Raw genomic sequence first — 24574 nt, forward strand, 5'->3', positions numbered from 1 at the left:
TCAGACTACAACGTCTGAATGTGAAATAATGCGTGAAATAATTTCAGAAACTCAAATTATCAAGTTTTAGAATTTATGGAGACCAAATGATTTGATAGTGGCAAGTAGAAAGATAGTTCGCGATACTCTTCAACAACAATTATTTATGTTACATAAAGAATATTTTTTAAAGCTATCCGTACGATTGTGTTATCGACCAGCAGATACGCGACAACAGAATGTCGATGTTGATATACCAAGATCGTCAGAGAAACAAAATCTTGTATTAAATGATATTGTTTTAGTTCCTGTCAGTGTTGTTGAGAGCGCGTTAACTATGGACAAAACTAAATGAACGCTAGGATACGCAATGAAAATTCATTCATCACAAGGATTAACCATCTCTGATACAAATATATGGATCGCAGATGATCGTATCAAATGGTCAAATTTAGTTTATCTCGCAGTGTCTCGAGTCAGAAGAACATATTAGTTGCGGATGGTTATCACAGACTTCACAGAAAATAATGATTAAATTCAGGAAACTAACGATGACATAGTAAGAAAAAATTAGTTATAAATAGTGTGACAAAAGAAATAAGCGCTACTTTGATCTCGATGCTGAATTTATCATGACATTGAAACAACAGCAAAATAATCATTGCGTGAGCTGCAACACAGTAATGTTGTAGCAGTATTCAAATAATAATCCAAGACAATTTACCGTAGATAGGATCAATATTAGTCTTGGTGATACACGCGAAAATGTGATGCTGACCTGTCTTGAATGTAATCGATGTCGAGGTGCTAGTTTACAAAAGTTAATGCGGTGGTAGTTGTGTGTCTTCAGGAGTTAGTTGTAATTGTTCATGTACAAATCCATGTTGAGGAGCTGTTGAATCTAATCTGTAGATTGCAGGTCTACTCGTGTTCTTACCACGCTGGAAATTGTATGTGTCGTAATACTCCAAATAGGACCAGTCGCTCTAGTTTACCGCCTTCAATGTCGCCAGGATTATATAAATATCTTTACCCAAATACATCCAAATACTGCCCAACAGTACCCAAATACTGCCCAACTGTACCCAAATACTGCCCAGATACTCTCAAGTCCTGTCCTGAAACAAGCTCGTGATACATTTGCAACTAAGAGATTTTTAAATTCATTGCAAGATAAATTATGGGTTAAATAAAAATACGTTAAATTACTAAAGCAATAAGAAATTCTTTGTACGAAATGTAACGAAAATCTCTAATTGCCATTTGCTTGGAATTTATTGACAGTGTCCGAGATGACATATATGTCCCAAAATTGCATACTTGATTGTATATCTATATTCTAGAATGATGTTGATTTTGATTTGTGGGCACATCTTCGACATTTAGATACAACTAGCTACTAACCTCGAGTGTGTCACCCCCCATGGTTCTTTGTTCGAAATATTAAAAGACTTTTATTTGTTCGTTTTCCCACCCTCTCATATTTATCTGGGTTTTATTTTCGTAAACGATCAAATGGAAATTTGAAAAGAATACGTATTTGTATGATCGTTTTTGTTGCGATGGTTTTTCTTAATTTGCTACTTTCTTCGATGAGTCGTTCTCTGAGGTTCCTGTATATACAGGCACATTATTTACTCCTCTCCCAATACTTGATAGCTTTATCCTGTAAATTAATAACTTGTTATATGCTTTGTACTATCACACATTAATCTACATGTCTGTGGATAATTACATAAGATGATCCATATTTTCGGTGATCGTGGCCAACGATCTTCCATGTTGGCTATGTATATGCTATGTTTTGTCTGCTATATAGTTTCTGTGTCTGGACTGACCTTTGTGTGGTGAAATTTTATATTTTAGTTATTTGATGTTGATTTATCCTCGAAAAGATACAGAATCTGACGATCCATGCACACACACACACACACACACACACACACACATTTATGTATATTTGTTTTATTTATATCTGATTTAATATATATTTATTTCAATTTAATTGTTTGTTTATCAGTTTTTTAAATTTTTCATTACATTCTATTGTAATGTAAATTTATTCACTAGAGATGATACTTTTGCCAGAAAATAGTTTGACCTTGACTGTTCGTTTTAGTAAACACCAGGTGTTGACCTAGATCCTGACCTTGATTTAAAATTAGTAGCAACCACGAAAATAAGTTCTATTTTTATTTTAAAATGATTGCTTGTTGTCGAGGTCATGATGGGACTACTGGAAAGTGTTGTGTCGTTTGGAGTTATTTCAAATTACTTGGATTCAAAAGGAAATTTTTTTTCCCCCTAGAAATATACGTGTGCTCGCACAGAATTCTTGATCAAAGACAGCTCTCATAAAAATTTATTTGGATTTCCAAAACCGAAAGATTATTTCTTGTTTCTACAAGGAACTGTAGACTTCAACACACTGCAGGTTATACCATACGTCACAGTCTTCCATCTTGGATTCTTCGTCGGGACTAGAACTTGAAATTATTAGAACATTTTATTATTAGGACTCCTGAAATTTCATTCGTGAAGTATTCTTGGATTATTTTTGGATTTGATTCTATAAACCGTAACTTCATATCTTTTCATTTTTACAGAATTTTTCCAGGGAAATAAATTATTTTTCAAAGCTTCTTGTTTTCACTCTTTCATGTTACTGTTTTATTCGAGCTTAAACACGTAACATAAGATATATAATGCAGAAAATTGATTCTAAATCTGAAAGAAAGATGTGATCAATTAGAGCAATCTCGGTCATAAAAGTAAACATATATAAGGACAAGCAGAGATAATTCAACAAAGGTTATTGGATAGCATTGTATTGGACTATTTTCTTTATTATGGCTTGCTAAGAATTTGTTACACATTTGTCTACCCGGGACTAGGTACTTGGACCCTACTGTTTAAGTCCCTCAAGTTTGAATTTAACACCTATCGGTTTTACATGCATGAAAGTACTTTTGATTTTCCAATGCATATTATTTAGCTATTAATACATGAATTCACAATTTAAGATGTGTAATTAAAAAGAAACGACAAATGAATAAAATAATACAGAATATCAAAACTCTTTATTGTTTACATACAAAGTGAAAAAAAGAGATTAAAATCTCTTTAATTCTTTTCTTTTAACATTTACATATAGCACTAACCTTAAAAAGGATAAAGTGATAAAAAAGATACAATAGATTTAGTTTAATTTTCTTTTCATTGCGTCTAAATAAGATACATATACAATTTATATACAAATCAGTCCACTAATGTGCGCCGCCCCGTCCCAAGAGTTTTAGAGTCAACATCGTAGCTTTTCAACGAGTATATTGCTTAGGCTTTCTCGCAAGACGATTTTGCCAAACCAAAAGCATGGGACAGCTTAAAGTTTACATATCTGTTGTTGAAAATCATTTGAACTGCATTTGTAGCGCCGCAATGCTAATTCAGGCAGCGCGTATGTACTTGGCTACTTGCGATTGTAAAACGCGATAACACGTGTCAATCTGATTACAGTAGCACTTCACTACCATTATACCTTAAATGTTGTATCAACAGTACATAATTGTTATTGATATAAATTCAATATCTTTGCGTGTCCTATTCATTCTCTCAACATTTAATTGGATATGTTTAGAATGTAACACGAAGACATTTCATGGTCAATACGAAAAAAGGAGGAAAAGTAATTTCCCCATTTGCAAATATTTAAATAAGTAGAGAAAAGAACTATAACGATCAACATATAGACAAATCAAACATTTTAAAGTCTTAATTTTGTATCAGCTGTACATATTTTCTAGTATTGTAAGTATTAAACGTCTCTTTACCGCCTTTGCGCATTTAGTTTTTTTTAGTACTTACCATATGTACATATAAAATATATACTCACAAGAAACTTTCCGCAGATGTTTTAAATAACATCATTTTTAAAAACTAAAAATAATGATGATATTCCATTGTTTTGACAAACTTCTTTATTGAATATTTAACATAATTCATTATAATGTTCTGTGCAAATAGATATCAATTTCCGAGCAAATGGTAATTGGAGGTGTTCGTTACGTTTCGTGCAAAGAATGTCTAATTGCTTTAGTAATTTAGCGTATTTCATTTTGACCCAGAACTTAACTTTGCAATGAATTAAAAAAATTATTTCGTTGTAAATGTATCACGTACTTGTTTCTGGACAGTATTTGAGATAATTTTTGGGGCAGTATTTTGGTATATTTGGGCAGTATTTGGGTAGTATTTAGGTATATTTGAGCAGTATTTATGTATATTTGGGTAAATCATGCCACCCAACATTACCTAGTACTGGTTGTTTTGAAAATTCATATCGTTGTATTGGAACATGTTTTTATAAAATGTAATTGCATTAAAGGGTTTCATAGAAGTTGCACAAGTAATTTCATTTTTTAACGCAGCTATTACACTTGGTAATCTTGCAACCCATTCGCGAGATCTCATATCTTTCTGAATTAATTTCTTTGCATATTGATATCCAAATAACCGCTCAGCAAGTGTTCGATTAAATCGTTCAACAATTGACTGATCATAATGAATTGCAGTATGTCCTAGTCTGATTTTTTGACATTATGTTTTTCCATCAGAGATGATACTGCACCAAGAAAGTCTTTGCCAGAATCAAATTGTAGTAATTGTGGCCATTGCAAGGGTCCTCGTTTATAAAATCGTTCCAAAGCAGATAAAACTTCAGCTTCAGCTGCTGTTTTCGTTGATGACTGTTCTGCTTTCTTATATCTACTTGCAACGTCAACGACAGTCAACGCGTATTTGTATGTGCGTGATTGACGTCTACCAATTTTAATAGTATCATGTGGTTAAAAAAATCTGCTTGATGAACTTCATTAGGAGTGCTGACATCAAAATGTGCATGATAATTTTTTTTTAGGTGGTGTAGTTAAATTTGCCATATTGCCTGTCATGCTAACCAATTTGCAGCAACAGAACGTGTAACATTTGCTGCATCAGCGAGTTTACTAATCGCTGCTCTACCCCTCCAATATCTTCTTGGACTATAATAAATCGATTCCATTATTTTATAATGATCGTTTGATTAATTACCGGATCCTAATACTAGTTAACCTTTCATTGCAGATCATACCAACCAATTAGCTAATGATTCTCTGAAAGATTTTTTTTAATGGAATTTAACGAATGAATCAACTTTACATCTGCGTATGTCGTTGTTGCAGATCTGGATTTTTATAAGCTACATCATGAACGTGACATGCTTGATCAATATCATTTATTGAATATTCTCCAGGTCTTGGTTGATCTCGCTCGTCAAGTCGGATATCAAGTCGAGTTCTAGGACCACAATAATTATATCCTGGAAGATGTTTTGTCCTGGGTATTTAGCCCATGGAGTTCCTGGTAATTTTCCTAATGAAGTAGCGATATCACCACCTGTCTTCGTACGAGACGAAATAAATTTATATTTATTTGTAGCACATTTTACACATTTATCTGAAAGTGCATATCGTTTATTTATTTTTATTATTGTTGTTAATCCACTTGTGGGGGTGGATGGTCTACATCGAACACAATATAAATCCATATTATTTATTATATTTGTATAACATGGATGTCATTGATTCCTCAGCGACACGAAAGCAAGAGCCAGTCAAACATCATCCAGCGCTACCAAATTCTATCAAAGCAATTATCATAGGTCCATCTGGGTCTGGTAAGACGCAATTATTACTTAATCTGATAATGAGTTGGCTCAAATGGGACATGTTGTATTTAGTAGCTCTGTCAGATGATGATCAGAGATGTTACGATGTACTTAAAGATTTTAATGAAAAGCAAAATTGTTGGACGAAGATGGTAATGATACTATTGATTTTATCACTGATATTGATGAAGCCCCATTTGTAGATGACTTCGATGGATTTATGAATAATCTCGTGGTATATGACGACATAATGCTGGAGAAACAATCAAATCCAGCTAGAATATTTTCTCGAGGGAGACATAAAAATGCTAATGTGATTTACGTTCCTCAGCGATATACACAAATGCCTAAAGTTATCAGATATAACTGTAATATTTTAGTTGTGTTTAATGGAGTTTATACACATACTCTGCGAAATATTCATCAGATTTGGTGTAGTGGGGATATGGACATGATTAAGTTCAAACACTTCATTTCAAAAGCACAATCTGCTCCACACAGATTTATAACAATACATTTACATGATCCTCGATCACGACATCATATAGGTCTTGATAAAATATTTGGTTGAGAGATTGATATAATAATGATTTAATTACTCACACATTTATAGCAGCAGAGATTGTGCGACCACAAATAAGTGCCCTGACAGGTAAACATAAATTTTAAAAAACACAAACGAGATAGAAAAAGTAACCCAATTAGAGAAACTCTCAGTAAGTTAAAGGCTTCGGTTTGACGTTATTGACCTGACTTTTTTTCATTTTTGTATGAGGTTTTATGTTTATAAATGGACTTTAAAGCAAGTGGTATGTTCACCCTCTCTGCTGCTAATGATTTACAATTATCTTCATTTTAGCTAAACCAGAAAAGTTTTTTTGTTTTAACCTATGATTAAAAAAAAGTAAAATGGACATGTCCGAAAACTATATGATACTATTTCTACACCATGAAGCCATACAACTATGATGTTTAAACTTTTTCATAGGACCATATTCACTTGGGTTGTGCATCTCTACTTGCGAACACACATGGAAGAAGACCTTTAACATTAGCAAGTGTAACTTAGAATAACCAAATCAAGAATGGTAACCTATCATCAGAATATCGTTAATGAACAATCTCTAGCAGAAGTAAATTCACCCACATATATTAGAATATAAATCCCACACATCTCGAGGGGTGGGGGATGCACATATTGCATATATTTAATTTGCATTGTCTGCTTATTCTTGTCCGTATTTGAGGGTAAGCATTTGAACCTACCTGACTAATGTCATTTTCAAAAATATGTTTAATTCGATTTTAATTCAGGACCATGGTTTTCCCCATGGAAAGTCTATTGTCTACCTTGTATATTTCTAAGAATCAAGAAAAGAAAATTATTAATTTAGCTTTTAATTGTATTCACATTTAAGAAGAATTATTTATCTAAATTACTTCTTGGGATTTCAAAGTGCTCATTATCTTTTGGAATTATTGAGGACTCAATCAAGGACATTCTGGATTATGCTACTGCAGTCATATGTTAATTTAATTTACATCATTTGCTGTTTTTATAATATTTTTTATATTTCATTACATGCTATTGTAATGTAACATTGTATGTTGGACTTGACCTTGTCCGAAATTTAGTTAATTTCTGCTTGACTTTATTTTTCTGTAAACAACTAATACATAGCTAAATATTTCTCTATGTGTATGGGTTTAAAATCATAATTATTCTTAATAGCAGTAAATATGTTTATTTGGGTCAAAGCCTTGGTTTTGGAGTTTCCTTACTGTATTTGACATAGACATATAGTCACGTAGTCCAGGTTCTGGTTTCTAATAATAACTTATATGTATATTTTGTAAACATCAGGATCATTCAAGAACATTATTTTCCATTAGGTAAGAGTTTTAAAATAAAAAGTGCTAATTATGACCAGAGGTCAAGTAGATAACTATATATAATTTTGTAGATAACTATATATAATTTTGTAGATAACTATATATAATTTTGTAATTGAGAAGATTTTCAGTCATGCTTTAAGATCTACCACTTTCAAGTTGTATTATATGTTGTGTCCGGTTGGGCAGGAATTCGTTTCTTCCAATTATTGAAATCAAGTGATTATTTTCTCTGGAAAAAACAAAAGTGCTTTGATAAAATTCTTGGAATTTATTGTGACTTCAAAGCTGGAATTATAATACTGTAATTCAACAAAAGACGGTTGACACATCAACACTATAAGAGATTTCACAGACACATCATGGCCTTCAATTTTTGGATTTATTTTGGACTACTGCTGAATTTTATTCAGGACTTTAAATTATGAGGACTTGTGTCTGTAATGTAGATTATTTTGGGATTTAATTTGTAATAACTTAAGTTCCTTTTTATTAAATTTTACTTTGTATTCTGGGAAATAAATCATTTGTTGAATTTTACAAAGCTTGTTACTTTTCACTCTTTTCTGTTACTTATTTTTAGAGCATAGAGTAGTAACACAGACTTCAAGGCTATTGGTACAACAGCACATTCGAGATTCTTGAAATTCATTCAGAACAATTCTATACTTTTGGATCTGAGAGAAAATTTAGGATTATTTGGGATTTAATTCACAATATTTTAAAGTTCCTTGTAAATTTTCACTTTGCATTCCAGGGAAATACATTTTTTGCTGAATTATACAAAACTTTTTTGTTAGTTCTTTCTGTTGCTTACCACAATATTGAAACATGAGAAATCAATGTCTAAAGCAAAATCATGTCTTGGATTCCTAAACACAAATCTTAGTATTGTTCCAACACATAAGATAAGAAAAACTATCCAGTACAAATCTAGACAATGAATCTGAAACATGCACGTTTAGCGTTGGAAATATATACATAAACTTAATCAAAATCTTACAAAAATAACATAGTGTATGATTTAGATTTTTAACATAGCTTTAGCAATTTTTCAGTCATATTGCTATTATGTCTGCAGTGTGTGGCAGTTTATAGTGATGTCTAGCACTGGGGCATCATGCCACATAAATACAGCATCATGTCCCACCCAGTCACATTATCCTGGCACCAGGCCGACTAGTCCTAACCTCTTAATGCTGAGTGCCTAGCAAGGCATCTTCTAGTACAATTTTTATAAGTCTTTGGTATGATTAAACCAGGGTTTGAACCAGCAACCTACCAGATCTGAGTCAGACACTCTAACCACTTAGGGTAATGACATAAAGACAAGCTGCCAGACATCTGAAAAATACTCTGAACAAATTTAGAAACAGTCACTTCCATCATGGCTGAACTGCAACTGCAGTGTGGGCCTTGTACAAGTGAGAAGTGAAAGGATTCACTTATCAGTGCCATACACCATGACTAATGGACATCTAGCCACCAAGCCAGATACATACCTGACACCCTTGGTCTGAAAATACCATATGTAATCACAGGGCTAGACTATTGCCACTTGGAGACAAATCATTTTTACTCAACCAGTAAGTACAAAAAATTCGCTCCCCTTAACTGTTGTTCAGTCTGACCCCACAAGCTTTCAAAGCAAACCCAGACAAACAGTTTACTGTAATTATTGAAACTACCTTTTCCTATTTAGTTATTTATCCCTTACCCACCCCTGAATTCTCAAAACTGTAACCTACCTATTGTCCCTATACTTCTGGTGGATTGAATAACTACAGAACAGGAAAAATTGGTATTCAGCAACAAATCTTTCTGACACTAAAGTATGTACTATTTCTTAGTTGAATTTTGATTACTGTCAACTACAGAACAGGAAAAATTGGTATTCAGCAAAAAATCTTTCCGACACTAAAGTATGTACTATTTCTTAGTTGAATTTTGATTACTGTCAAATTTGGTCCAATTCTGTTCAGTGCTTTTGAAAAGAAGAGGGCTTATCGTTTTCCCTGTTCACTTGTGTTGAGACTATAAAGCCTTCATGCCAGAATGCTGTCAAATTTGGTCTGGTTGTTTTGTAGTTATGTTATTTTAAGGTATTCCATGGTTTTGGTAAAAGTGTGGCAGCAGACAGATATCACTGGTAAAATACTGAAAGGCCTTCATGCCAGAATGCTCTCAAATTTGGTCTGGTTGTTTTGTAGTTATGTTGTTTTAAGGTATTACATGGATTTGGTAAAAATGTGGCAGCAGACAGACATCATTGGTAAAATATTGAAAGGCCTTCATGCCAGTATGCTGTCAAATTTGGTCCACTTCAGTTTTGTAGTTTTTGAAGTTATCTCAAGGTATTTTTATTCCATGGTTTTGGTAAAAGTGTGACAGCAGACAGACATATCATTAGTAAATTTTTGAAATGACTTTATGTCAGAATGCTTTCTTTTAAATTTGGTTCAATTCTGTTCTAAAGTTGTTGACAAAATCTTGTGCACATATTTTTAGCTGAATACACATATTTTTAGCTGAATACACATAGGTATCAAGTATAAACATAGGAAAAGCTATTTAATTAGAATGTTTTCTTTGAACATTTAACAAATTCTGTTAGGCTCCTTTTTTGGAGATGTTTTTGTTTAATGGTTATTATACTTTATGGCCAAAGTTGTCATATTATAGATTGGTATTCTTTGTAGTAGCTGCCCCATTGAGTGGCTTTCATGCCAGACCATTAAAAGTTGTTGTTGTCGTTATTATTATAGGGTTTAATACCATTTATTAGCACAAGATAGGCTATACATGGTGGCCAGTATAAGTTGTGGAGGAAGAACCAATGACCCATGAGAAGCTACTGGCAAGCTTTATCACATAACAACATTGGCTGAGTGCTGAGACTTGAACCACCATTAAATATTATCAGATTCTGCTCAGCAATTTTTGACAATTCTTTCTGCCCAGCCTGGATGAAACTGGATCAGTGGTTTTTCTTCAAAACTTTAAAGAACTGCTGATGGACGTCATAACAGCAATGAGGCAGACACTTTCAAGCTCATTATCAATGAACTAGATAAAGTGATAACTACTATGTAATTTGAAAACAGCTCATTTGTAAGAAATAGAGGACTTTTTAAACTGCAGTGATAGAAATAAGTAAAGCAGACACTTTTTACTCTTTGGTATTAAATGTTTTTTCTGGGGTAAATTGTTTCCAGTTTTATGATGGAATAGTGATGATCAACATATTGGAGTTTTAGTCTTACAAATTTGTTATTGGAAGCTTCAGAGATCCCAATGGGGTGTTGTTACCTCTGATGTCTCAAATGTTGGCACAAACAAGAAGAAAATGAAACCAAAGTATGAATTTTTATTCTATTAGACATCTTTAACATAAAGTGTGTAATACATTCAACATCACGTCCCTTGTAGTCACACATAATGTGCTTCATATGAAGAGTTTTATGAAAATGGAATATTGGAATGAAAATATGGAATATTCATTGAATTATGCTAATGAAAATGTATATTATTCCAGCTAAATTAGTGGCACATCTATCTCCATACAGTAAAGTCTGAATTGCAAAGATGGTAAAGTCACTTATGCAAATTACCCCATCTATATCATACATATCTCTTTAAGAATGTGACAATCAACTAAATTTAGTTTGCAATTACAGTATAGATAAACTAATGCATGTATCTGCATGGGTTAACTTCATAGACATTCGTTGTAAATGTAGTTAAGCCAAATATAAACTGAGATGAAAAAGAATTTAGTTTAGAACACACTCCCCAGTTGCTCGTCAAGACTATTATCTTACAATACTTTATGCAAAGCTGAGATTTTGTTGGTTGAAGGTATGGGTTTTAGAAAGGATAAAAATGCATCTTCAAATTTGTACAATCAAGTCAATTTGTATTTTAAAAAATGTTCTTGGAATTTTAATTTTTTTAGGAAAAGCTCAATAGCAAATAGTGAGTAATACCTTTGCTTCAGTGCTAATCAATTTAATCACACTATTAAAACTGGAAGACATCTCTTTCCAAACAAACTTCCCAATTAAATGTTTATTGTGACAGATATGACTCAAGCAAATGAGTTATTCCCAAATTAAAAATGGTCTAATTTGGATAAAAAAATTTCATACAAAACTATGTTACAAGACTTACAAAGGTTTTATTTAATGTGTGTTTGTCAAGTTCCAGAAATTTAATTAATTGATGGCAAAACAACAAATACTAACAAGATCTGTGTGGCAGAGTGGTTGGAAGCACTTGAATTTACCAATCACTGTCATCTCACCACTATCTGGGTTTGAATCTCAGGCTCAACCAATGTGGTTATCTGAGAAAGCTTGTCAGGAGTTTCCAATAGAATAATAGTTTTTACTGGGTTTTTCCCTGGTTCTTCCACTGCCAGTTATACTAGCTGTCATGTGTAGGCTATCATGTGCTGAAAAATGCCATTCAACCCAAAGCAACTACAACTAGTACATACTGGCATGTGTGAACATACAAAATAAGGTCACCTTCCTAATTTATGACATAAAAAGTGGCACTCTGGTTAAAGGAGTTAACTTTCCACAGTTAATCAGGGCATCTTAAAAGGGTATTTTCAACATATTATGAGAGTATTGTACTCACTAATATAAACATTTACAAAAAAATAATTCTTACACAGTGTGCAAACAAAAGAGATTTTCAAAAAGTCTCCATATCAAGAACAAAAACTGAAATCCTTAATGAAATAGGACAAATGGGACATCAGTCCTTCTTAAAGCGAAGCACTTAAAGCACAATGGGACAAATGGAACATCTGAACATCAGTCCTTCTTAAAGCGAAGCACTAAAAGCACAATGGGACATCTGAACATCAGTCCTTCTTAAAGCGAAGCACTAAAAGCACAATGGGACAAATGGAACATCTGAACATCAGTCCTTCTTAAAGCTAAGCACTAAAAGCACAATGGGACAAATGGGACATCTGAACATCAGTCCTTCTTAAAGCGAAGTACTAAAAGCACAATGGGACAAATGGGACATCTGAACATCAGTCCTTCTGAAAGCGAAGCACTAAAAGCACAATGGGACAAATGGGACATCTGAACATCAGTCCTTCTGAAAGCGAAGCACTTAAATCACAATCATCTCACTGAGGAGCAAATTATGGACTGAAAAGGCTGGCAATTTGTTTCAATGTACAAATAGTCTTTATTAAATCAGCATTTATGAAATAACATTGTCATAAAAAAGATCACTCCTGAATGATAAGTATCCACAGCCAGCCACCTGTACAATAACGTTCCATTGCTCAAATACTATATTTTACACCTCATATCAATTCATGCATTGCAACAATATGAAAATACATGTACATAAACAATATGAAAATACATGTACATAAACAATATGAAAAAAATGTACCATAATCAATATGAAAATACACGTACCATAAACAATATAAAAATACATGTACATAAATAATATGAAAATACATGTACATAAACAATATGAAAATACATGTACCATAAACAATATGAAAATACATGTACCATACACAATATTCATGTCATAATTAATATATGCAAAACAATAAGAAACTCTATTTTATCACTCATGACAAGCTGTCACTGCTTCCAGCATTTATATGGATTTTACCATCACTGATGTAAATATGTGAACACTAAAAATGCTGTCCAGAATATTGGAGGGTCTGGTTAACCAAAGCATAAACATTTCATGAAGACTTTTATTTTCAAATGATAAGGAAAACTGAACCAGGTGAAAACAAGCAAAGCTGAAATATGCATCACAACATGTAGAGAAAAATAATAAATCTTTGATATTGGTCGAGTTACAATGTTTACGAAATACAAACACTTTGATATAGAGCAATGAGATATACTTAACAGTATTACATTACAATATTGATTTTTTATAGGGTATATACACCTAGTATCAAAAATATCAGATACACATATAAATTGCATGTATAGGATAAAATGTAGTGCTCATAAACAATGTTGAATATCATCTGGTATTTCCTTCACCACCATGTTCATAAATAGGGAAGGTGTACTGGTACCTTTTTTCATGGTTGAATGATTGTACAAAATGTAAGTAATCAGACTGGACAATGCATGAATTAAATAAAATTTATTACAAACTGGGCATTAGAGTAATTAGAACTAGTGACAGTAAATGGCAACAGCATTTCTACAAGTATCTTGACTGGCATCTTGAATACTTGAATCCCAAGCTCGATGCCAGTCTACTACTTAATCAAAGGTATCAAGTCTGAATTCTGACATCAGAACTTATGTTCAGACTTGAATCTAAGTTTAGAATCCAGTGATCTGATTGGTTGAAATTTAAGTCTGACTTCATATTGACCAATCAAATGTCTTACATCTACAATTAACTTAATGCTAATGTTGATAAACTTAAAGCCAGATTGTATATTTGTGTTCCTAATTGAAATTAAATTTATGTAGAAAGACATGAAGCTATCCATCTTGAAGAACGAATAGAATATACAAATTAAAATAAAAAATCTTTATATGGTTGAATAATCATAAGTAAGAAAATCCTGAAGTAAAAAAGAATATAACTGATTACAAATAATTCCAAGTCAATTTTAGACCTAATTCAAAACTGATGACTGACGACTGATCAGTAAGTTGACTTTAGCCAATCAGATATCTAAGAATTTTGAGTTGAGTCTTGAATCTGAGTGTGAAAATTGTTCCTAACCTTGGTCAAGGTCAAAGTTCACGTACTACAAGTATAACAAAAGCCTGGAAGACACAGAATTTTGCTTTGAAATACACTTCAAATTAAGGGATCCTTGGCTTAACCAAGTTGACAATGTCAGTTTGCATAAAGAAATAATCATTTCCACTTTATTCAATTTGTTCTCATTGATTTTTTAAAATATAAATAATGATAATGTTCATAACTGAGATGTATCATTGTGAGGAATACTGATGCTGAGACACCCCTGAAACTACTTTATCTTCCAATTTAGGAAATATATCAGTCAGTATTAATATCTTATTTAAATACTTTGAGCTATTTACTCTTCTTCTTCTTTCTCTGCTATCTCCCTTTTCTCTCTCTTCCATCAGAATGAACACATTAAAATATCCACACATTTTCATTCAGAACCAATATCATAATTAGTGTTTGGTGAAAACTCCATGCTAGAAGGAATAGCAATATGAAGATGTTCAGGGTGACTGTAAGGGTGACCATATTGGGTGCCATACTGGCACCATTTTCTTATTGTACAAACATCATCAAAAAATCTTTGGATGAAAACCTATTGTCAATTTGACTTCCAGTCTAGGAGGAGTAGTGATAAGTTTTTCAAGATTGCCCATCTTGAATATCAGTTTGGCTCCATTTTTATTTAAGACCATCTAAGTTCCAGTGAAAAACACCAGGCTGATTTTGAATTTCCACCCTGGTGGCCATCTTGAATATCAGTTTGGCTCCATTTTTGTTTAAGACCATCTAAACTCCAGTGAAAAACACCAGGCTGATTTTGAATTTCCATTCATGTGGAGAAGCAATAGCAAGATTTTCAACATGGCTGCTATGGTAGGCATGTTGGGTGTCAGAAAAGCACCATTTTCATTTAAGACCAACTAGACTAGAAGTTCATTAGTGAGACCCCCATATTGATAAAACTTCCATTAGTGAGACCCCCATGTCGATATAACCATCCATTAGTGAGACCCCTATGTTGATATAACCATCCATTAGTGAGATCCCTATGTTGATAAAACATCCATTAGTGAGACCCCCATGTTGATGTAACCATCCATTAGTGAGACCCCCATGTTGATATGACCATCCTTTAGTGAGACCCCCATGTTGATGTAACCATTCTTTAATGAGAGTCCCATGTTGATATAACCATCCTTTAGTGAGACCCCCATGTTGATGTAACCATCCATTAGTGAGACCCCCATGTTTAGTGAGACCCCCATGTTGATATAACCATCCTTTAGTGAGACCCCCATGTTGATGTAACCATCCATTAATGAAACCCCCATGTTGATGTAACCCATTCTTTAGTGAGACCACCACGTTGATGTAACCATCCATTAGTGAGACCCCCATGTTGATGTAACCATCATTTAGTGAGACCTCCATGTTGATATAACCATCCTTTAGTGAGACCCCAAGTTGATGTAACCATCCATTAGTGAGACCCCCATGTTGATGTAACCATTCTTTAATGAGACCCTTGATGTTGATATAACCATCCATTCAGAAGTATTAATAACAAGGTTTTCAAGATGTCCATTTCGGCAGTCATACTGTATGTAAGATTGATACAATTTTTATTTAGGACTACGTGTTTAAAGTTTCATTGCAATACTTAAGTAGTTTAGGAGGAGTAATGATGACAAACTTGTGTTGATGCTAATGGAAGGACAAAATACAGTAAGTTGTCAAATATACTCTTCTGGTTTATGACCAGTAGAGCATACAATCAATTCACTTTGTATGAAAATCAGTCATTAATTTGAAAAATATAGTCTGAAATAATTTATGTATGAGAGAGATGTGTGAAATATCACTTCTGTCCAAAATTGTTGTAAAATTTGTTAACTTCTTAGCCATACAGTATGACAACTGATAACCATGTTGGCACAGAATGGAACAAAATATGCAAGTCAATGGTGTTTGTATTAAATATTAATAAAATAAAACTCGAGCCATTACAATACAATGATTCCACTTCTCTTGTGAAATATTTCCTTATATGCATTAAAACAAATGTACATCTCTTCTATAATTTCATTTCTCAGACAAAACAGAATTGATGTGATGACGGTTTAGGTAGCTAATGTTATCATCCCTATGTTTCAATGTACAAGTACAGAATGGATCTGATGATGGTTTAGGTAGCTAGTGTTATCATCCCTTGGTTTCAATGTACAAGTAAAGAATGGATCTGATGACGGTTTAGGTAGCTAGTGTTATCATCCCTTCATTTCAATGTACAAGTACAGAATGGATCTGATGATGGTTTAGGTAGCTAGTGTTATCATCCCTTGGTTTCAATGTACAAGTATAGAATGGATCTGATGATGGTTTAGGTAGCTAGTGTTACCATCCCTTGGTTTCAATGTACAAGTACAGAATGGATCTGACGACAGTTTAGGTAGCTAGTGTTATCATCCCTATGTTTCAATGTACAAGTAAAGAATGGATCGATTGACAGTTTAGGTAGCTAGTGTTATCATCCCTATGTTTCAATGTACAAGTAAAGAATGGATCTGATGACAGTTTAGGTAGCTAGTGTTATCATCCCTATGTTTCAATGTACAAGTACAGAATGGATCTGATGACAGTTTAGGTAGCTAGTGTTATCATCCCTATCTTTCAATGTACAAGTACAGAATGGATCTGATGACAGTTTAGGTAGCTAGTGTTATCATCCCTATCTTTCAATGTACAAGTACAGAATAGAACTGATGACAGTTTAGGTAGCTAGTGTTATCATCCCAATGTTTCACTGTACAAATAAAGAATGATGGTTTAGGTGGCTTGTGTTATCATCCCTATGTTTCAATGTACAATTACAGAACAGATTTGATGACAGTTTATGTAGATAGTGTGTTCATACCTATATTTCAATGTACAAGTATAGAATGGCTCTGATGATGGTTTAGGTAGCTAGCAGCATCATCCCTTGGTTTCAGTGTACAAGTACAGAATGGATCTGATGATGGTTTAGGTGGCTAGTGTTATAATCCTTGTGTTTCAATGTACAAGTACAGAATGGATTTGATGACAGTTTAGGTAGCAAGTGTTATCATCCCTATGTTTCACTGTACATGTACAGAATGGATTTGACGACAGTTAATGTAGATAGTGTGATCATACCTATGTTTCAGTGTACAAGTAAAGAATGGATCTGATGATGGTTTAGGTAGCTAGCAGCATCATCCCTTGGTTTCAATGTACAAGTACAGAATGGATTTGATGACAGTTTATGTTGATATTGTGATCATACCTATGTTTCAGTGTACAAGTAAAGAATGGATCTGATGATGGTTTAGGTGGCTAGTGTTATAATCCTTATGTTTCAATGTACAAGTACAGAATGGATTTGATGACAGTTTAGGTAGCAAGTGTTATCATCCCTATGTTTCACTGTACACGTACAGAATGGATTTAACGACAGTTTAGGTAGCTAGCATGATCATCCTTATGTTTCAATGTACAAGTATAGAATGGATCTGATGACAATTTAAGTAGCTAGTGTTATCATCCCTATGTTTCAATGTACACGTATAGAATGGATCTGATGATGGTTTAGGTAGCTAGTGTTATCATCCCTATGTTTCACTGTACACGTACAGAATAGATCTGATGATGGTTTAGGTAGCTAGTGTGATCATCCCTATGTTTCACTGTACACGTACAGAATAGATCTGATGATGGTTTAGGTAGCTAGTGTTATCATCCCTATGTTTCACTGTTCACATATAGAATGGATCTGATGATGGTTTAGGTAGCTAGTGTGATCATCCCTATGTTTCACTGTACATGTACAGAATGGATTTGATGACAGTTTAGGTAGCTAGTGTTATCATCCCTATGTTTCAATGTACAAGTACAGAATGGATCTGATGATGGTTTAGGTAGCTAGTGTTATCATCCCTATGTTTCAATGTACAAGTAAAGAATGGATCTGATGACAGTTTAGGTAGCTAGTGTTATCATCCCTATGTTTCATTGTACACGTACAGAAAGGATCTGATGATGGTTTAGATAGCTAGTGTTATCATCCCTATGTTTCAATGTACAAGTACAGAATGGATCTGATGACAGTTTAGGTAGCTAGTAGCATTATCCCTATCTTTCAATGTACATGTACAGAATATATGACAAAGCCAAGCAAACCATTTTTTGAATGTCACCCTATTTTTAAAAAGAGTTGTTTATAAGACAAAGCATTTTGTGACTACTGTGCCACCACTCACTTATCAATGTCCAAGATTTTATGAGAAACTTGACTTTGTTTTCAAATGCTATCCATCTGATTGTGATCCACACATCAATGGAATTAAGTATGTATTCTGTGACAATGGGAAATAGATAGAATTAAGTATTTATTCTGTGAAAATGACAGAGATGGAATTAAGTATTTATTCTGTGAAAATGGGAAATAGATGGAATTAAGTATTTAATCTGTTAAAATGAAAAAGAAATGGAATTAAGTATTTATTGTAAGGAAATGACTAAGAGATCTCTTATCCTCCTCCTTATCAGTTGATATTGGCAGATGATATGGTGTATGTATGATGATCTTTGTCTAGTCATGAAGTAGACTGTTGAAAAGTCCACTGCTGTAAGTGGTTCTTTGGATCACAGAGATTCATAAATAGTAATTTGTCTTCACGGATCTCCAGACATAGGCCTGAGTTTATATGCCTAAGAAGTCCATCCTGAAATCAGCAAAAAACATTTAAGAATGTTAAGAAACTTACTATAAATGAAACCTCTAATATTTCTTGCAATTTTCCTGAAGTAAGAGCATGGGGCAAATAACTACAATGGTAAATTAAATAAATTGGTACATAAATTGTATTGGTACATTAAGTAAACATTAACTGTACTGGTACATTAAATACATTGGTAAATTAATTGTATGTGTACATTAAATACATTATTTGGCACTGAACAACTTTACATAGATAGGGACAACAAGAAACAGAAAATGAAAATGGTGTCCATTGATTAATTTATATTTCAATTTGTTCTTGATAATCATTTTCTCATGTAGCAGATATTAAAATTTGCAAATATATTTCCTCAAGAACTCTGCAACAGTAAACACTGGCATGAAGTGTCTAGCCTACATAATGGCTATATTAGTTTTCAATTTAGAAATGAAACCAGAGCATATACTTAAGACATACTGTAATGGTAAAGACATACTGTAATGGTACATAAAGACATACTATGATGGTACATAAAGACATACTGTAATGGTACATAAGGACATACTATGATGGCACATAAAGACATACTGTAATGGTACATAAAGACATACTATGATGGTACATAAAGACATACTGTAATGGTACATAAAGACATACTATGATGGCACATAAAGACATACTGTAATGGTACATAAAGACATACTGTAATGGTACATAAGGACATACTATGATGGTTGTTGTTGTTGTTGTTGTGGGGTTTAACGCCATTTTTCAGCACACGATAGGCTATATATGGCGGCCAGTATTAATGGTGGAGGAAGTACTATGATGGTACATAAAGACATACTGTGATGGTACATAAAGACATACTGTAATGGTACATAAGGACATACTATGATGGCACATAAAGACATACTGTAATGGTACATAAAGACATACTGTAATGGTACATAAGGACATACTATGATGGTTGTTGTTGTTGTTGTTGTGGGGTTTAACGCCATTTTTCAGCACACGATAGGCTATATATGGCGGCCAGTATTAATGGTGGAGGAAGTACTATGATGGTACATAAAGACATACTGTAATGGTACATAAAGTTCCAGCTGAACACAGTAACTTTTATAGAATACAAGACTTTCAAAAGCCAATACACATAATCTCAATGCTGATGCAAATGATGCTGCCATTACAAGCAAGACAAGAAATATAATAATGATATAAATCTTTAAACAAAAAAAAAAAATCAAAATATTGCTGCCACAAATGGAGATTCCTGTTATAAATTCAGTTCTCAGAGATATGTGTTTGTACATTTTATTGTGTTCCATCTTAAAATGTGGTGTGTAATATCCGACTGGTATTTCATGAAAGGGGGGAATAATGTTTTACCTTGGAATGCTGCCAATTCTCCTTCTTGTTCTGGAAACACCCCTCCATAAAAGGAGTTTTCTCGAGGTAGCCTTTCACCACAATACATTGCAAGTTAGTGCGCAGTTGTAGTGTTGATGTCAAAGCAAATGTCTGAAATATACCAGTAAGTATAATTTGTAATATTCGATGTGTGTGTCTTTTATCTAAGAAATATGAGACAAATCCAATGATAACAAGGCATTCATTCAAATGGAGATAAAACTGATACAGACTGTAATCATTCAGAATGGAACAGAACAGAACAGAAAATTTATTCTGTACTTTAGGCCTCCAGCCCATAATAAATAACATAATCAACATAATAAATTAAACTGTGTCATACACAGTATAGTAAAATATGCTGGTTTAGTTGCCACTATTGATATAGTTTCACAACCTAACATTTAGTTTAAAAGCAAAGTACGCAAATCATGAAACATTCGTAATAAGGCTTATTTTCTGAGCCAGGACATTACATTTGTAAATTTATCTAGTGAAGGGTTGATATATTAATACATCTCTATCTTAAATTGTGAAGTACGTATACATACAATCTGATACTCGTCTTCTATGCATCTGATATTTTCTTTACGACATAATTTTAAAACTCTCAGATTTTTCAATTTTAATGTGTTGTCCTCATTCAATCAATAAATCATGTTTAGAACATCAAAAAGATGCAAATGCTTTTCTAAAAATGAAAGACAGATCTAATGTTAAATATATCTCAATATCCAATAATGTCTTGTACTTACTATAACAAACATATTTTGTACAGTTGCCTATTTTATTCGACCAGATGTGTTATGAGGAACCAAACAAATGTTGTCTGAACTTAATTAGAAAACTGTTTCTCACCCATTTCTTGAACTAGCAATGCATAACAAAAACCATGAGAGAATACAAACTTTGTAACTTTACTGACTCATGTACTTTTGCCAGCATCATCCAGCTTTTTTTAACATATCATTGGAGAGGATATCTGCCTGTAGGCAGATGTATCATTTTGTCCAATACTTTACACATCCAAGCATACAAGTTGTACTTGAAGGGTATTACCCACATTCACCAAGATAAACATAATTATTCACCACATCTGGCACATTAAGATATCTTTTACAAAATCTGTGTTGAATTTCTGGTGAATATTCCTAATCCTATGTTTTTTAACTGCAACATAATACTTGTTTCGCCATAGCATCAAATATTTGAAATATATCCTGTAATCTTCCAAAATATTTATTGATAACTCTAGATACTGCTTTCAGTGCTCATGATGACAACATTGTTTCTGCCACAGTCCAGCCCAACCTCGATGCTAAAAGCAACCCCAGATATTTATAAAATGACACTATTTCGATAGATTTGCCCATATAATTCCAACACTTGTAATTTCTCAAAAAGCCACCATCTTGCTAGATTAATTTCCATTCCAGTTTCAACAAAGAATTCATCTGTAGCATTTATTTTTGTTGTTGCAATAACTGTACAGTTTCTGCACAATTATCCACATCATCTGCCTACAATAAGGTAAAGATCTATGGTATATTCATTGTGATTAAAAATACCCATATTTACACTTAGTTTAATAAAGACAACAAATATTTGGGTTTAGAATACATCTTTGTCTTGTTCACACATTTCTATTGATCTATTTGGTGTTTTTACACAGCTTTTCAAGCAAAAGTATATATTTTTAAAATTTGTAAAATATTTCCATCAATACCTTTCTGTACAAGAAAAAAACAGTTAATTATGTTGTACACAATCAGAGCTTTTGAAAAGTCAATGAATAAACAGTAAACCTACCACCAGATTTACGTATATACATCTGAACAACTTCATGCATACTGGATATATTATCACAAGTACTTTAAAGTCAGTCTGAGATTCTTTATTACAGAAATTGCCTTGTAATTGCTGGGGTTGTTCATATCCCCATTCCCATATATTGAGCATATTACACTTGGAATTGCCAAGGATCCTATTTAAGAGCATATTACACTTGGAATTGCCAAGGATCCTAGTAAAGAGCATATTACACTTGGAACTGCCAAGGATCCTAGTAAAGAGCATATTACACTTGGAATTGCCAAGGATCCTAGTAAAGAGCATATTACACTTGGAATTGCCAAGGATCCTAGTAAAGAGCATATTACACTTGGAATTGCCAAGGATCCTATTTAAGAGCATATTACACTTGGAACTGCCAAGGATCCTAGTAAAGAGCATATTACACTTGGAATTGCCAAGGATCCTATTTAGGAGCATATTACACTTGGAATTGCCAAGGATCCTAGTAAAGAGCATATTACACTTGGAATTGCCAAGGATCCTATTTAAGAGCATATTACACTTGGAATTGCCAAGGATCCTAGTAAAGAGCATATTACACTTGGAACTGCCGAGGATCCTAGTAAAGAGCATATTACGCTTGGAATTGCCAAGGATCCTAGTAAAGAGCATATTACACTTGGAATTGCCAAGGATCCTAGTAAAGAGCATATTACACTTGGAATTGCCAAGGATCCTATTTAAGAGCATATTACACTTGGAATTGCCAAGGATCCTAGTAAAGAGCATATTACACTTGGAATTGCCAAGGATCCTAGTAAAGAGCATATTACACTTGGAATTGCCGAGGATCCTAGTAAAGAGCATATTACACTTGGAATTGCCAAGGATCCTAGTAAAGAGCATATTACACTTGGAATTGCCGAGGATCCTAGTAAAGAGCATATTACACTTGGAATTGCCAAGGATCCTAGTAAAGAGCATATTACACTTGGAATTGCCGAGGATCCTAGTAAAGAGCATATTACACTTGGAATTGCCAAGGATCCTATTTAAGAGCATATTACACTTGGAATTGCCAAGGATCCTATTTAAGAGCATATTACACTTGGAATTGCCAAGGATCCTAGTAAAGAGCATATTACACTTGGAATTGCCAAGGATCCTATTTAAGAGCATATTACACTTGGAATTGCCAAGGATCCTAGTAAAGAGCATATTACACTTGGAACTGCCAAGGATCCTAGTAAAGAGCATATTACACCTAGAATTGCCAAGGATCCTAGTAAAGAGCATATTACACTTGGAATTGCCAAGGATCCTAGTAAAAAGCATATTACACTTGGAATTGCCAAGGATCCTATTTAAGAGCATATTACACTTGGAATTGCCGAGGATCCTAGTAAAGAGCATATTACACTTGGAATTGCCAAGGATCCTAGTAAAGAGCATATTACACTTGGAATTGCCAAGGATCCTAGTAAAGAGCATATTACACTTGGAATTGCCGAGGATCCTAGTAAAGAGCATATTACACTTGGAATTGCCAAGGATCCTAGTAAAGAGCATATTACACTTGGAAATGCCAAGGATCCTAGTAAAGAGCATATTACACTTGGAATTGCCAAGGATCCTAGTAAAGAGCATATTACACTTGGAATTGCCAAGGATCCTAGTAAAGAGCATATTACACTTGGAATTGCCAAGGATCCTAGTAAACAGCATATTACACTTGGAATTGCCAAGGATTCTAGTAAAGAGCATATTACACTTGGAATTGCCAAGGATTCTAGTAAAGAGCATATTACACTTGGAATTGCCAAGGATCCTAGTAAAGAGCATATTACACTTGGAACTGCCAAGGATCCTAGTAAAGAGCATATTACACTTGGAATTGCCAAGGATCCTAGTAAAGAGCATATTACACTTGGAATTGCCAAGGATCCTAGTAAAAAGCATATTACACTTGGAATTGCCAAGGATCCTATTAAAGAGCATATTAAGAAATGAAACAATGCATGGTAAAATCAACTGGTAATGAATGATTGGAATCTTGTCTGGACCTGGAGTGTTATTTTTAAAAAAGTGAACGCTAATAATTATTTCTTAATTTATAATTAGTTTATTCAATTCGAAATTCATAGGTATTACGGCTTTCATGTTTGTCAAGGAAGACGTCAAAGTGTTACTGTGATTGGCAGCACACCATATCGGTGGTGTGGCAAATTCAAACATGATTACAGTTAATTGCAGATTATATGCCCACACAGCATTTCATAGTCCTCTATCAAGCCACTAGTATAGCGTGGTTGATCTATGGTCA

General features: G+C 33.5%; 1 protein-coding gene across 1 annotated transcript in view; it reads right to left on the bottom strand.

Moving 5' to 3' along the window:
* Positions 1-10929: 10929 nt before the first annotated feature.
* LOC149800814 (polypeptide N-acetylgalactosaminyltransferase 13-like) overlaps positions 10930-24574 on the bottom strand; it is an 82550-nt gene continuing 68905 nt past the window's right edge. Inside the window, exons 9-10 of the mRNA XM_089954809.1 lie at positions 20437-20568; positions 10930-19047 (exon numbers count right to left, since the gene is read on the bottom strand). Of these exons, the coding sequence (XP_089810935.1) occupies positions 18919-19047; positions 20437-20568 (261 nt within the window). The 3' untranslated portion in view covers positions 10930-18918. The remainder of the gene's footprint in view (positions 19048-20436; positions 20569-24574) is intronic.

The sequence above is a fragment of the Sinohyriopsis cumingii genome, chromosome 4 (assembly GCF_028554795.1).
Source record: "Sinohyriopsis cumingii isolate HCF-2022 chromosome 4, ASM2855479v2, whole genome shotgun sequence".
Lineage (NCBI taxonomy): Eukaryota > Metazoa > Mollusca > Bivalvia > Unionida > Unionidae > Sinohyriopsis > Sinohyriopsis cumingii.